Source organism: Ranitomeya variabilis, chromosome 2 (assembly GCF_051348905.1).
Source record: "Ranitomeya variabilis isolate aRanVar5 chromosome 2, aRanVar5.hap1, whole genome shotgun sequence".
Classification (NCBI taxonomy): domain Eukaryota; kingdom Metazoa; phylum Chordata; class Amphibia; order Anura; family Dendrobatidae; genus Ranitomeya; species Ranitomeya variabilis.
The window spans coordinates 238898623-238913345 of NC_135233.1; the positions used below are offsets into that span (position 1 = coordinate 238898623).

The window sequence follows — 14723 nt, forward strand, 5'->3', positions numbered from 1 at the left end:
GGACCTTCCTGGAGGACCAATGGGATCCGCTGCAGTATCTGAGCATGTGACCCTCGATCTCCAACGGGAGATCTCACCCTGGGCATGCTCAGAAGGGTAAAAGCAGGACTTAGTCCCAAAAGCGTCAGCTCGTCGCTACCCAGCACTGGCTTTAATGGCAGAAGCTGGGAAAGCCACAGCAATCCTCAGCACAGAGTGAGACCGAGCAAGACGCTGGGACCGACGTCTCCGCTGAGCAGGCTCCACTGCGGCAGAAGAAAAATGGGAGACCGCAGCAGAAACGGCCCGAGATTTCCCCCTGTGCAGAAGCGGGAACTCGACCCCTAATATTACAATGAGCTGCGGAGCCCGAATGTGCTCAGCAGGCTCTCAGGACCACAGCCCTTCCAATCCACCAGATAAAATTTTTTGCCACGTACCACCTTGCACCCCAGAATTGCTTTCACCTCGTAATCGTCCGTAGACGAACCCGATGTCCCAGCAGATGACTCGGAAAACCGGGACATGTATACGGGCTTCAAAAGGGACACACGAAAGGTGTCGGTGATACCTAGGCGAGGCAGAAGGGCTAACCGGTAGACCACAGGGTTAACCTGTTAGAGGACCTTGAAAGGGCCCAAGTAGCGAGGTGTAAACTTAGTGGACTCAACTCGCAGCCTGATGTTACGGGCGGAGAGCCGCACTAAGTCGCCAGGAGCAAAGGTCGGAGCGGAGCGCCGATGTGCATCAGCAGAGGACCTCATTCTCTCCTTGGAAGCCCGAATAGCATCCTGAGTGCGGTCCCAAATGTCCCGTGCCTCCACAGCCCAGTCTGCCACCCTGGAATCGGTGGAAGACATGGGCATGGGCACAGGTACCCGCGGATGCTGGCCATAGTTAAGGAGGAATGGTGTCTGTCCAGTGGAGTCGGCTACAGCGTTGTTCAGAGCAAACTCTGCCCATGATAGCAAAGATGCCCAGTCGTCCTGCCTGGCTGAGACAAAATTTCGCAGATATGTGACCAAGGTCTGGTTGGCTCTCTCTACCAACCCATTTGTCTGGGGATGATAGGCAGAAGAGAGATTTAACTCAGTACTGAGAATATGACAAAGCTCTCTCCAGAACCGAGATGCAAACTGGGGACCCCGGTCACTGACAATTTTGTCCGGCATACCGTGTAGGCGGAAGATATGTTTTATAAACAACGCTGCCAAGGCCCGTGCAGAAGGTACTGAGGAAGCGGCGCCAAGTGCACCACTTTAGAAAAATGATCAGTGATAACCCAAATGACGGTACAGCCACGAGACTTGGGCAAACCCACCACAAAGTCCATCCCGACCATCTCCCAGGGCCTGTCTGCCACCGGCAGGGGATATAATAATCCAGCTGGCCGTTGTCGAGAAGACTTATTTTTGGCGCAGGAGACACACGCCTGAACATAGTCTCTGACGTCACGAGCCATATGTGGCCACCAGTACGTTCTCGCCAGCAACTCAGATGTCCTCTTTGTCCCAAAGTGAACACCCACTCTGGACGAATGAGCCCAAGAGAGAACCTCCGGTCGCAAATTAATGGGAACAAAGGTCTTGCCCGGAGGCACAGACTCTAGCGAGACCGGAGCTACGGTTCTCAGGCTCTCAGAAGGGACAATAAGCCGAGGCTCCCCTTCCTCCTCCTCGGATGACACAACGGAGCGACAGAGGGCGTCAGCATGAATGTTCTTCTCCCCGGCGAGATAATGGAGAGTGAAGTGGAACCGGGAGAAGAACAAGGACCATCTGGCCTGACGAGAATTCAGCCGCTGAGCTGTACGTAAATAGACCAAATTTTTGTGGTCCGTGAAGACTTGGAAAGGGAACCGAGCTCCCTCCAAAAGATGTCTCCACTCTGAAAAGGCCAACTTCATTGCTAGCAACTCCCTATCCCCAATGGAATAGTTCCTCGCCGCTGGTGTGAAGGTCTTGGAGAAGAAGAAGCAAGGATGCTTCCGACCTTGAGCATCCTTTTGAAAGAGGACTGCTCCAGCACCAATGGATGAGGCATCCACCTCCATAATGAATGGCTTATCCACATCGGGACGATGTAAGATGGGAGCGCTAGCAAAATGAGACTTTATTGAAGTGAAGGCCTTTGAGACCTCCTCAGACCACAATTTGGGATTCGCTCCCTTCTTGGTGAGGGCTACCAAGGGAGCTACCAAAGTTGAGAAGTGGGGAATGAACTGGCGATAGTAATTTATGAACCCCATAAAGAGCTGCACCACTTTAAGAGAGTGGGGTTCTTGCCAGTCCATCACAGCCTGTAGTTTGGCAGGATCCATAGCCAATCCCTGGGCGGAGATGATATAGCCCAGGAAAGTTAAAGACTCCTGCTCAAACACACACTTCTTCAACTTTGCATAAAGGGAATTCGCCCATAAGGGTACTGTCACACAGTGGCACTTTTGTCGCTACGACGGTACGATCCGTGACGTTCCAGCGATATCCATACGATATCGCTGTGTCTGACACGCAGCAGCGATCAGGGACCCTGCTGAGAATCGTACGTCGTAGCAGATCGTTTGGAACTTTCTTTCGTCGCTGGATCTCCCGCTGTCATCGCTGGATCGTTGTGTGTGACAGCGATCCAGCGATGCGTTCGCTTGTAACCAGGGTAAACATCGGGTTACTAAGCGCAGGGCCGCGCTTAGTAACCCGATGTTTACCGTGGTTACAAGCGTAAAAGTAAAAAAAAACAAACAGTACATACTCACATTCCGGTGTCTGTCCCCCGGCGTTCTGCTTCTCTGCATTGTGAGCGCCGGCCAGCCGGAAAGCTTTCCGGCTGGCGCAGACACAGTGGGACCCGGGACCTCGGCATCGTTGGTCGCTGGAGAGCTGACTGTGTGACAGCTCTCCAGCGACCACACAACGACTTACCAACGATCACGGCCAGGTCGTATCGCAGGTCGTGATCGTTGGTAAATCGTATAGTGTGACAGTACCCTAAGAGATCGAAGACTCTGCCAACATCTCTCCGGTGGGAGTCAATATCTGGAGAGAAGATGAGAATATCATCCAGATAGACTACGACCGAGGTGGAAAGCATATCCCGGAAGATATCGTTGACAAAGTCCTGAAAAACGGCTGGGGCATTACAGAGCCCGAAGGGCATCACCAGATACTCATAGTGCCCATCCCTGGTATTAAAAGATGTTTTCCATTCGTCCCCCTCACGGATGCGAATCAGGTTATACGCACCCCGCAGATCTAGTTTGGTGAATACCCTTGCTCCTCTTAGTCTGTCAAAGAGCTCAGAAATCAGGGGCAACGGACACTTATTTTTAATGGTGATGGCATTAAGACCCCTGTAATCGATGCAAGGACGTAATTCCCCATTCTTATTCTGCACGAAGAAGAACCCTGCCCGTGCAGGTGACACTGACTTCCTAATGAACCCTCTTGCCAAATTCTCCTGGATGTATTGAGACATAGCCTCCGTCTCAGGGAGAGAGAGGGGGTAGACCCTTCCCCGAGGAGGTTCAGCACCAGGCAAGAGATCAATAGGACAGTCATAGGGGCGATGAGGCGGAAAGGTCTCTGCAGCCTTTTTGGAGAAAACGTCTGCATAGCACCAATAGCACTTGGGAAGGGAAGAAAGATCTGCGGGTATCTCGGTAGTGGAAACCTGTAAGCACTCTCTCACACATCTGCCCATACAAGACTCACTCCAACCCAAAATTCTCCCTGAGGACCACTCAATATGTGGGGAGTGGAAACGGAGCCAGGGTATTCCCAGCAGAATCTCATCCATTCCCTCGGGAAGGACAAGAAGGGAAATAATCTCCTGGTGGGAAGGAGACATGGATAAGGTGAAAGGAACAGTCTGGTGTATGATTTGCAGTGGTAGTGTTGACCCATTCCCAACTCTAAGGCCGGCGTCACACTCAGCGTATGTAAATACGGTCTGTTTATTACGGCCGTAATACGCAGAAAAGTCCCCAAAATAGTGATCCGTATGTCATCCGTAGGCAGGGTGTGTCAGCGTATTTTGCGCATGGCATCCTCCGTATGTAATCCGTATGGCATCCGTACTGCGATATTTTCTCGCAGGCTTGCAAAACCGACATCTAATGGATTTATGTGCTCAAATGTTCGTTAAAACATATATACAGTATATATATATATATATATATGTCATTGAGACACATATATATATATATATATTCTGTATTTATATTTAATTCAGCGCGAGATATGTGAAAAGCCGGTAATTCAATTGCCGGCTTTTTCTTTCTCCTTCCCAAACCCGACATGATATGAGATATGGTTTACATACAGTAAACCATCTCATATCCCTTTTTTTTTTTTTTGCATATTCCACACTACTAATGTTAGTAGTGTGTATGTGCAAAATATGGGCGCTGTAGCTTGTAAAATAAAGGGTTAAATGGCGGGAAAAATTGGCGTGGGCTCCCGTGCAATTTTCTCCACCAGAATGGTAAAGCCAGTGACTGAGGGCAGATATTAATAGCCTAGAGAGGGTCCATGGTTATTGGCCCCCCTGGCTACAAACATCTGCCCCCAGCCACCCCAGAAAAGGCACATCTGGAAGATGCGCCTATTCTGGCACTTGGCCACTCTTTTCCCACTCCCGTGTAGCGGTGGGATATGGGGTAATGAAGGGTTAATGTCACCTTGCTATTGTAAGGTGACATTAAGCCAGATTAATAATGGAGAGGTGTCAATTAGGACACCTATCTATTATTAATCCAATAGTACGAAATTGTTAATAAAACACACACACATTTTTAAAAAGTATTTTAATGAAATAAAGACACAGGTTGTTGTAATATTTAATTATACTGGTAATCCAGCTGAAGACCCTCGTTCTGTAACAAAGGAAAAATAAAAAAACAACAATATCTCATACCTTCCGATGCTCAGGTCAGTCCCACGAAGTAAATCCATCTGAAGGGGTTAAATCATTTTACAGCCAGGAGCTGTGCTAAAGCAGTGCTCGTGCCTGTAAAAACCCCGGGGAATGAATGGAAAGCAGGGTGACCTGGAGTTACCTTGAGTTGCGGTGAGGCGCCCTCTGCTGGATGTCCTCATATGAACTCGAGCGTGGGAACTTTTACCAGGGAGCCACGCCAATTTTTCCCGCCATTTAACCCTTTATTTTACAAGCTACAGCGCCCACATTTTGCACATACACACTACTAACATTAGTAGTGTGGAATATGCAAAAAAAAAAAGGGATATGAGATGGTTTACTGTATGTAAACCATGTCTCATATCCTGTCGGGTTTGTGAAGGAGAAATGAAAAGCCGGCAATTGAATTACCGGCTTTTCTATAGAACACTGCTGCATATTTCTCGCAATTCACACTGCTGCTCCGTGTGTAATCCGTATTTTTCTCGCCCCCATAGACTTTCATTGGTGATTTTTTTTGCACATTACGGTGACAAACGCAGCATGCTGCGATTTTGTACGGCCGTAGAAGACCGTATAATACGGATCAGTAAAATACGGCTGATAGGAGCTGAGACATAGAGAATCATTGGGCCGTGTGTTATGCGTATTTTACGGGTGTATTTTCTGCGCTCATTTGACCGTAAAACTCGCCAGTGTGACGCCGGCCTAACAGTTACAGGTTTGGCAAGCATTACCAGTGGTATAGCGTGGCGCTGAGCAAAAGCAGAGGACATGAAATTTCCCTCTGCTCCTGAATCCACACAAAGCTCGACTGTAAGAGTGGACAAACCTATCAGGATTGTCCCTTCAAAGGACAGTTTGGAGGAAAATGCCGCTGTGTCTAGTGAACCTCCCCCAATGGTTACTAGACGCGATCGTTTCCCGACCGCCGTGGACATTTATTAACGTAATGTCCTAGTTGGTGGCAATTTTTACAAACCACCGGTACTCGAGCGGTCTGAGACTGAGATCCCGCTCGAGAAACCTCCATGGCCTCATGGGAGTCGGACGCCAGAACAGGAGATTCTAGAGGTCTGGCGAAGGTGGGAGCCAGACGAAACCTCTGCCTAAACTGGATCCGCTCTAACCTCCGCTCGTTAAAACGGAGGTCGATGCGGGTAGATATAGAAATGAGCTCCTCCAGTGTGGCGGGAATCTCCCTGGTGGCCAAGGCGTCCTTCACATGGTCTGCCAGTCCTTTCCAGAACACCGGAATAAGAACTTTATCCCGCCATTCTAACTCTGAGGCTAGAGTCCGGAATTGGACGGCAAACTGGCTGACCATGGACGAACCCTGAGTAATTGTCAACAACTGGAGCGCGGTATCGTGGGTGACACGAGGTCCCAAAAAGACCTGCTTCTGTGCATCCAAAAAGAGAGGAGCACTCTGTACCACACGATCATCACGCTCCCAAAGCGGCGTTGCCCACTCCAACGCCCTGCCCGACAAGAGAGATAGACTAAATCCCACTTTCGCCCATTCCGTAGGAAAACATGCAGCCAGGAGCTTGAGGTGTATTGAGCACTGGCTCACGAATCCGCGACATTGCTTTCTGTCACCAGCAAACTTGTCTGGAAGCGGGAGACGGGATATAGTCGGAGCAGGGGTGGCAGCGGACAAACTGGCTGCAGCTACACTTGCAGCCTGAACAGCGACAGCAGTGACATCCACAGCTGAGGTTGTATGCTCTAGAGCCGCCAACCTTCCCTCCAGCTGCTGGATGTACCGCTGTAGACGCTGATCGTCCGCCATTTACTAGCCAGACCCTGGCGCTAGTGTTCTGTTAGGACTGGCGGAACGCACCAAGTAAAAGGTGAGATAATATAGGTGCGTTCGCAGTCTGGGGTCCACCGTGCAGGTGAGAACCTGCTGCTAGTAAATGGCAGCGCTATATGGCGGTAGACGCGAACCCTGTTACGTCATAGGGTCGCGGTACCGCACAAAAAGCGTAAGCAAGGAGGCACCGAACTCAGTCCCAAGACACGGGATTAGAGTCCGTACAGACTACTTGCGCTTGACACCGCTACTGGGTGTAAGAGGTAACAAGTAATAATAGCTTGAAGCACAAGAGTGCGAGCTGTGTCGTATTGGCAGACACCACTAAACACCCAGACGTGGGTTAGGAAGCGCTCTACTGACGCGTGGCGCCGCACTGGCGGTCACAGCAATGGACGCTGTTTCATGTGTAACACGTTGTGAGTCTAGTCGGCCGCTAGATAGCAGCCATACACCATACGCGAGCAGTCATACAATAGGGATAGGGACGACTTGCACTCATCAACAAACACACGTATACAATTGTACACTAGCGCATGGCCGTGCGGTCATGCGAACCTTATATAGCTGCAGCATGTACAGGACCTTCCTAAAAGGACCAATAGGAAGCTGCCACAGAAGTTCAGCACCTTCAGGACTTTCCTGGAGGACCAATGGGATCCGCTGCAGTATCTGAGCATGTGACCCTCGATCTCCAACGGGAGATCTCACCCTGGGCATGCTCAGAAGGGTAAAAGCAGGACTTAGTCCCAAAAGCGTCAGCTCGTCGCTACCCAGCACTGGCTTTAATGGCAGAAGCTGAGAAAGCCACAGCAACCCTCAGCACAGAGTGAGACCGAGCAAGACGCTGGGACCGACGTCTCCACTGAGCAGGCTCCACTGTGGCAGAAGAAGAATGGGAGACCGCAGTAGAAACGTCCCGAGATTCCCCCTGTGCAGAAGCGGGAACTCGACCCCTAACAATTACTTACATAATTAGGACTGTTTAGGAAATACAAATTTTGATGGGACATCTTCCTTTAGAAGTCACAAAACATGACAAATCTCAGCTTGTCCTCCACCAAGTAGACTGAAACGTGCAAGTGTTGCCCGTAACGTGAGTTTTCCTGGTCTACAAATATGGAGTCTTCCACCAAAGTAGTTATGACATGGAGGTAACCAGAGGTGGGACTCTTTGTAACTTTATTAAGAAGACAGGAAAGATCAAGATCCTGGATGCCGACATAATGTTTCGATTCAAGTTATACTTGAAAGAGAATAAATTCAGAAGAACAGCGAACCTAGAGAATATGGACAGAAAAATGAGAGAGCTGTCAGAAAACTTATTAGAACCACCCCTTACATTTGCCCTGGTTGTGACAGAATCTTGGTGTTAGGATATTAAAAATAAGATTGTGAAACCCCCATGGGTATGAAGCCGTAATGAAAACTGTGTCATTCAGATTCCTATCAAAGTAAAACAGCCGAGAACTTCATCTTTCATGGACGTAAAAGAATCTTTCTCGCATGAAAACAAGAAGATGGCACTGACCCTGAAAGTCCTGATCTTCTGGTTGGGGACTAACTTGGTCCTCGCCACTGACACATGCCCGGGTGAGTGATATAACTATAGAGATCGAGCTTCTGTAGTTGTTATTAAACACAGTACAGGACTGCAGCGGAAGAACAGGAAACCAAAGAATGTATGGACCCAAAAATGCTTCCTAATGAGGCCATAGAGAACATTTAACAAATAGCAAATCATAAAGCTTCAATCCCCGGGGCAGATCTGCAGTGGTGTCCAGCCTCCCAGTGTTCTGTAAGGGTAATATCTGCCATTCTGTTTTGTTGGAGATCCAAAATTCTGTCTTCAGTTCATAATGTATCTTATTATATTGGTATATTTTTCTGACTTGATTAATGATATATTCTGAACTGCATGCAGTCACCACTAGGGGGAGCTCATCACATAAACTGTATGTAGGGAATATTTGTCCTGGCTCCTGTGTCGGACCCTGCTTCCTTCTCTTATGGCCAGGTTCCTCTGTACTAAATTAGCTGGTTCCTTCCTGCCCCATATATTGTAGGTTTTTTAGTCCAGGAGAGGTGTCTTATCAGGACAGTGATCCATCACTGAGGTACACCTTAACGATGGCTGTTGGGCTCACATATATTGGCCAATTTATGCACTGTGTACCTTCTTTTTACAGCAATTTTTCTGTAAAAACATTGCAGATCCATTTTTTCCAATATTTCATATGCACATAATGTAGTGTTTACGCGTTTTCTATGGCAGTAATGCAGTTCCAAGTTTCTAGATTTGTTATTCTTAGCTTCTCAGAATGCAGCCATGTTTTCTCCTGGAATTTTTGTCTTGGCTGGCACCTGTACGCACTAGCTTGGATATGCTGGTCAGTTTTTCTGTTTGTTCATACCTTGATCTCTGCAATCAAGGTACCTAATTATTGTCTGTCTCTGCTGATACTCGCTGCTATTACTCTGTTCTGTGTGTAATTTCACCTCTGCAAGCAAGTTACCAGATAGCCTAAACACCTATTATTCCTTTGCATAATTGCATCTCTGCAAGCAAATTACCAAACTGCCTATACATCTTCTGTTTGCATGTGTATCTGCACACCAGGCTTGGCTTCATCCAGTGCTTCCTGCTCCTTTTTGCTATCTCCTGTCATGCATACCCCACTGTCCAGGTCCTCGTTGATCTACGTACCATCTGGCATGACACGCTCAGTTGATTCATCGCCTCCTATCAGGCTGCTCACACTGACCTACAATCTAAAAATATCCATCTAATAAGTATGACCATAACAGTAAATTTTAAAGACCTGTCACTTGCAATACATATGCAATGTTTTATCTGGTGTAAATGCCGCTGTTTGCCTAAATCTGGTGTTATTTTGGGATTGCTTTTTTTCCTCTTTCTGCCTCTATCCATTCATGAGATATTTTCCCTGTATATAAATGCCACCTTGTTAGCCATGTGGGTGTAATCTTGAAAACTAAGCCTACATAGAAGAAATGAGGGCCATAGGGCCATAGATACATGATTAAAAAGTCTATGGAAGCTCCACTAATGGAGGTCACCTCGGTGTCCCCTCACCCCGACGCGCGTTTCACAAGCAGCTTATACAGTTAGGTAAATGAAACGGCACAAAGCACCTTATTACTGTTAATATTACGTCTCTTCCATTATAGAATATGTGATTAACATGTGGGTCAGGTCTGCATCTTTTGATTCACTCACACTGCTGTAAAAACACATTTTTAAATGATACCTATCCCAACACTTGTTATAGTACCATCTTCTTGAGACCTTCATTGTCCAAAATACTATAAATATGAAAAAAAAACCACTCATATTCATTTATCTGTTGTATAGTATTTATTATGATTTCATTTCAATAATTTGCTGCTCCCTAAGGAATTGGAATTTAATATAATATCATTTTACCAAATCATGTATATTCCATTCTATTTGAGTGCCACCTCTGTGCGTCCTCTATTGTGACATCTCTGCTTATTTTAAAACTGTATTTTAATTGTTTAAATATATGGTTTGTTTGTTTTTTTATCATAGATCTCTTCTGTATTCGACCCACTATTTGGTTCGAATTTTCTTATATCTTATGGCCACGCAGATACCTAACTAGTATAGAGGGGTTTTTTTGCAAATATTTTTGTTAGGGAATGCAATGTTTAACTTTCTTATTTGCAATACATTTTTTTATCTGTAATATTTAGTTATTTTTACTCTACTGAATTAATTACCATTTTTTGTGTTTTTGTTTTTTTGTGAGGGAGACGAGTGGTTCTATATTGAATTATATCTTTATTTATTCATAGACATAACTGTAATAAAACAGAGTATGGCTATAGATCAGCGTTTGGGGTCTCGGACATACAGGAATGGCGGCCATGTTTATCACCTGACTCTCCCAGTAGCCATATTGCCGTTTTTAACCTGTTTTCTCACTTGTATCCCTAGAGGTGAACATTGTAGGAATTGGCGGCTCTGACAAGTTGTCCATCATCAGAGGTTGCCCCGGGCTTTCAGGACCACCAGGACATAAAGGAGACCCTGGAGCGGCTGGACTAACCGGTGATTGCTATTCCAATATTATGTCATTTTTCTTTAGAGATTTATTTGCACATTTTATATTTTTTACATCTGATCTATTGATTTAAATATGAATAAAGTTTGATTTGCTGATTCCTAGGACATGTATGTGGGCTGTCATGTGGATGATCCCACCTCAATGTAACAGTCACCTTTTGCCTTATGGGATACAGCGGCACTTACATGAGATCTAAATAAGTACCCCATTATAGTGCTGGGTTTTGCCACCATGGACAGGAGGGCATGGTGTTTGTTTGTCCCCTTCCCCCACACGTTATCACCCCAGGGCCAATTCCACACCCCCTGATGTGCTAACAGGGCAGTTTCCCAATGCCGTTCTCTCCCCCCATTATTAAAGGGGGTAGAACAACCACAGCAGAGATCCCAATCTACTAAGATGCCATAGTGTTCACATGGAAAGTAGGAAGAGGAATTGCCCTACCTGTAGAGGGGGTGACCAGATGGCCAAAGACCATTCTCCATACCTAAAAAAATGGCCGACAATGATGGTAACTTCACATCTTCATCCTCTGAGCTTAGTTATGAGGGTCGTATAACTCAGCAGAGTGATCGTCAGCAGATGAGCTGACTTAGTGTTCATGAAAATGTCTTGTATTTCCCAGGAACCGATGGAAAACCAGGAAAAGCCGGACCCCAGGGAGAAAAAGGTGACGTGTAACATTATAAGAGAGGTCATTTGCAACCTGTGGCTCTCCAGCTCCGGAGAAAGTACAACCCCCAGCTTGCCCTGACAGACATAGGACACGCTACACATACTACAAATTGGGGCACACTGAGTACTTGTTTCAGTAATCGTCGGCCCTGTACTGCACACACAGGGGTATAGTACGGGCCCACAGCAGGTACAACATGGATCCATGACACAAGCATGGGGCTGCCTGGGTTACATTACTTGTGGCATGTGGCAACTGATATCAGAAGGTCTGAATACATGTTTAATTACCTTGGACAGGTGAAGCTGGGAAGACCGGAGCCACAGGAGTAAAAGGAGAAAAGGGAGAACATGGTGACTCAGGAATAAAAGAAGAATATCGTGAGTAGAAATTTCTAGAAGAAGAGATTACGCTGGCTGCAATAGGACACGCTGTGATTGGGGTCTAGCCTACCTGCATTGTATACAGGGGGGCTATGGTAGTCTACAATTCTCATCCTGCCTCATCAGATGCTCAGACACATGACCTTTTCCTCCCCTATGCTTTACACTGCAGTTTTGTTATGTATGAAGCTCCCCAACACTTTATTTTTTCAAGAAAAGCACATCCAGGTCATGAAAGGCAGCGCTTCCCAGGACTCGCATCCAAAGATGATATTTTATATTTTTTTATTTCATAACTTAAAATAGAAGAGATACAACACATTTCGGATACAGTATATATCCTTCTTCAGGTATCATAAAAACACAGTACAAATCCTACTAGTATAAAATTCAATTACACTTATATATAGTATCAAACCTTTTATCCCAGCCTCAGAAACTTGATTTGGGGTGTGGACCAAGTTCAGGAACTCACCCACTGATTGATACAGCCTTGTTAACATTGATGCAAGAAAGAGAGAAAAAAAAAAAACAACCTTTAAACTCTCTCTATGATATCATTCAATCCATTTGGAAATGATGTTCCCAAACGATATATCCAAAACGTTTCTTTCCTGTTTAAAAGAGCATTCCTGTTTGCAACTCCAGAGGGTATCTGCTCCACTGGAGTTACTTTTAAAGCTTGTTTCCACTTGCGAGAAACACGTCCGTGTCTCGCATGTGGAAACCAAGCTCTGGCGCCGGCACATTGGAGCGGAGCGTGCAGCTCCATGTGTTGCTATGCGGCCCCACACTCCGCTCTGTGCCAGTACCAGAGCTTGGTTTCCACATTTGAGACACGGACGTGTTTCTCGCAAGTGGAAACAAGCCCTTATGTTAAAAATGTTATTATGTTTAATTAGCAGATGCCTTGAGAGACTATGTTTTAAAAAGCCGTTTTTTGCTCTATTTCTGTGGCCATTAATGCGGGAGCGCAGTGTCTGTACAGTGCGTCCCGCATATTGCAAACCACAACTGCATGTGATGACATATACAACATGATCACTGCTACAGGTGAGTCTTTGTGAGATTTCAAAGACATCACCAGTATTATTGCATTTGATAGTTTTAGCCCCATGATCTAGGATCCCACAGGTACAACATTTTTTGGAGTTACATTTAAAAACTCCTGTGCCTTGAAGAACTCGACATAAAGTTTGATCCTTATTTTTTATAGATGTTTTTTCTTTTTGAATCCAACTGTTTTTTTAATTTACTGGGGGCCACCAAATTTTTCTAAGTTTTCCCCCTTCTATATGTAATCCCTGGTTTATCAGGGAGATGTTTTCCCAAGACAGGGTCACGCTTCAAGATATACCAATATTTAGAAAGCACAGTTCTTATGACTTTATTTTCCCTATTGAATGTTGTCACAAAATTCAATTTCCAGCGATCATCACTTTTTTCTTTACCAATAGTCAAATTATCCCCCTTCCTGGTTTTTCCTTTTAAACATTCCTCCTGTGTTTTTATTTTGTTGTCCCTATATGCACCATTTATCAAATTTTTCGGGTATCTTTTTTCCTTAAATTTTCTTTTTAGAATTTTAGACTGAGCTACATAATCAGATTCTCTTGTACAATTCTTTCTGATGCGAAAAAAATTGGCTGTGGGGTATATTAACCTTCCACTTCTTGTAATGTGCACTATTGAAATCTAAAAAGCCATTTGAATCCACTTTTTTGAAGTGGGATTTCGTAATGATTTTTTTCCCACTATGGCTGATCTCTAGATCAAGAAACACGATTTTTTCTTTATTAATTTGTGATGTAAAGGTAATCCCCAAGGTGTTATTAGTGAGCTCCTTTATTAATTGTGCCGCTTCCTCCTCTGTCCCCTTCCATATGATAATCAGATCATCTATGAAGCGCTTACAAAACCTTATTTTGTCATAGAAAACAGGCCTAGAAAGTGACGATGAGGACTCGAATCGCCCCATGAATACGTTTGCGAAACTTGGCGCGACCCGAGTCCCCATCGCGGTGCCGAGAAACTGTAAGTACAGTACGCCTTCAAAAATGAACACATTGTGTTCAAGAATGAATTTCAAACCCTTTAACAGAAAATCTTTTTGTTCGGGGAGCATCTCTGTCTTTGCTAAATAAAAACCCACTGCATTTACCCCCATTTCGTGATCTATGTTGGAATATAATGAATTTACATCCAATGAGATAAAGGAATAGTTATCTTCCCATTCAATATCCCTCAGTTCCTCGATTAATTGTGTGGAATCATGACCTTTTCCTTCCCCATGCTTTACACTGCAGTTTTGTTATGTATGAAGCTCCCCAACACTTTATTTTTGTATGTTATTCCAGGTGCCAGAAATTGTAAGGAGCTGCAAGAGCAGGGAAAAGTATTAAGTGACTGGTATACAATGTTCCCTGATGGAACGACCCCCTTGAAAGTGCTATGTGATATGCACACAGATGGAGGGGGCTGGATCGTAAGTTAGTAGACAATTTACTTCATTTAATGATGTTAGTGTGACGCTAAGCCACATCTCATTGTCACTCACAAAACCTACAGTCCAGCACACCACAGATCCAATAGGGCAGCTGAGCTGTCACTCGCAGTCCAAGGCCACAGTCAAATGTGAAAACGTGACAGTACCCCCTCTTCTAGGAGGGGCCACCGGACCCCAGGCTTCGCAGGTAACTTAGTATGAAAGGCCCTGACCAGACCATCGGCGCTCACGGATTGGGCTGAAACCCAGGATCTCTCCTCTAGTTCATATTCCTTCCAATGTATGAGGTACTGGAGAGAATTTCAGACCCTCCAGAAATCCACAACTCTCTGTA

General features: G+C 45.5%; 1 protein-coding gene across 2 annotated transcripts in view; it reads left to right on the forward strand.

The window, feature by feature from the left end:
• Positions 1-14723, forward strand: part of LOC143805221 (ficolin-2-like) — a 53257-nt gene that overhangs the window by 18169 nt on the left and 20365 nt on the right. Inside the window, exons 1-5 of one of the 2 annotated variants that reach the window (XM_077284220.1) lie at positions 8117-8305; positions 10695-10808; positions 11450-11494; positions 11800-11880; positions 14241-14368. In XM_077284220.1, coding sequence (XP_077140335.1) covers positions 8194-8305; positions 10695-10808; positions 11450-11494; positions 11800-11880; positions 14241-14368 — 480 coding nt within the window. In that variant the 5' untranslated portion in view covers positions 8117-8193. Of the gene's footprint in view, positions 1-8116; positions 8306-10694; positions 10809-11449; positions 11495-11799; positions 11881-14240; positions 14369-14723 lie in introns of those variants that run through there. The other variant, XM_077284221.1, reaches the window with a different exon arrangement.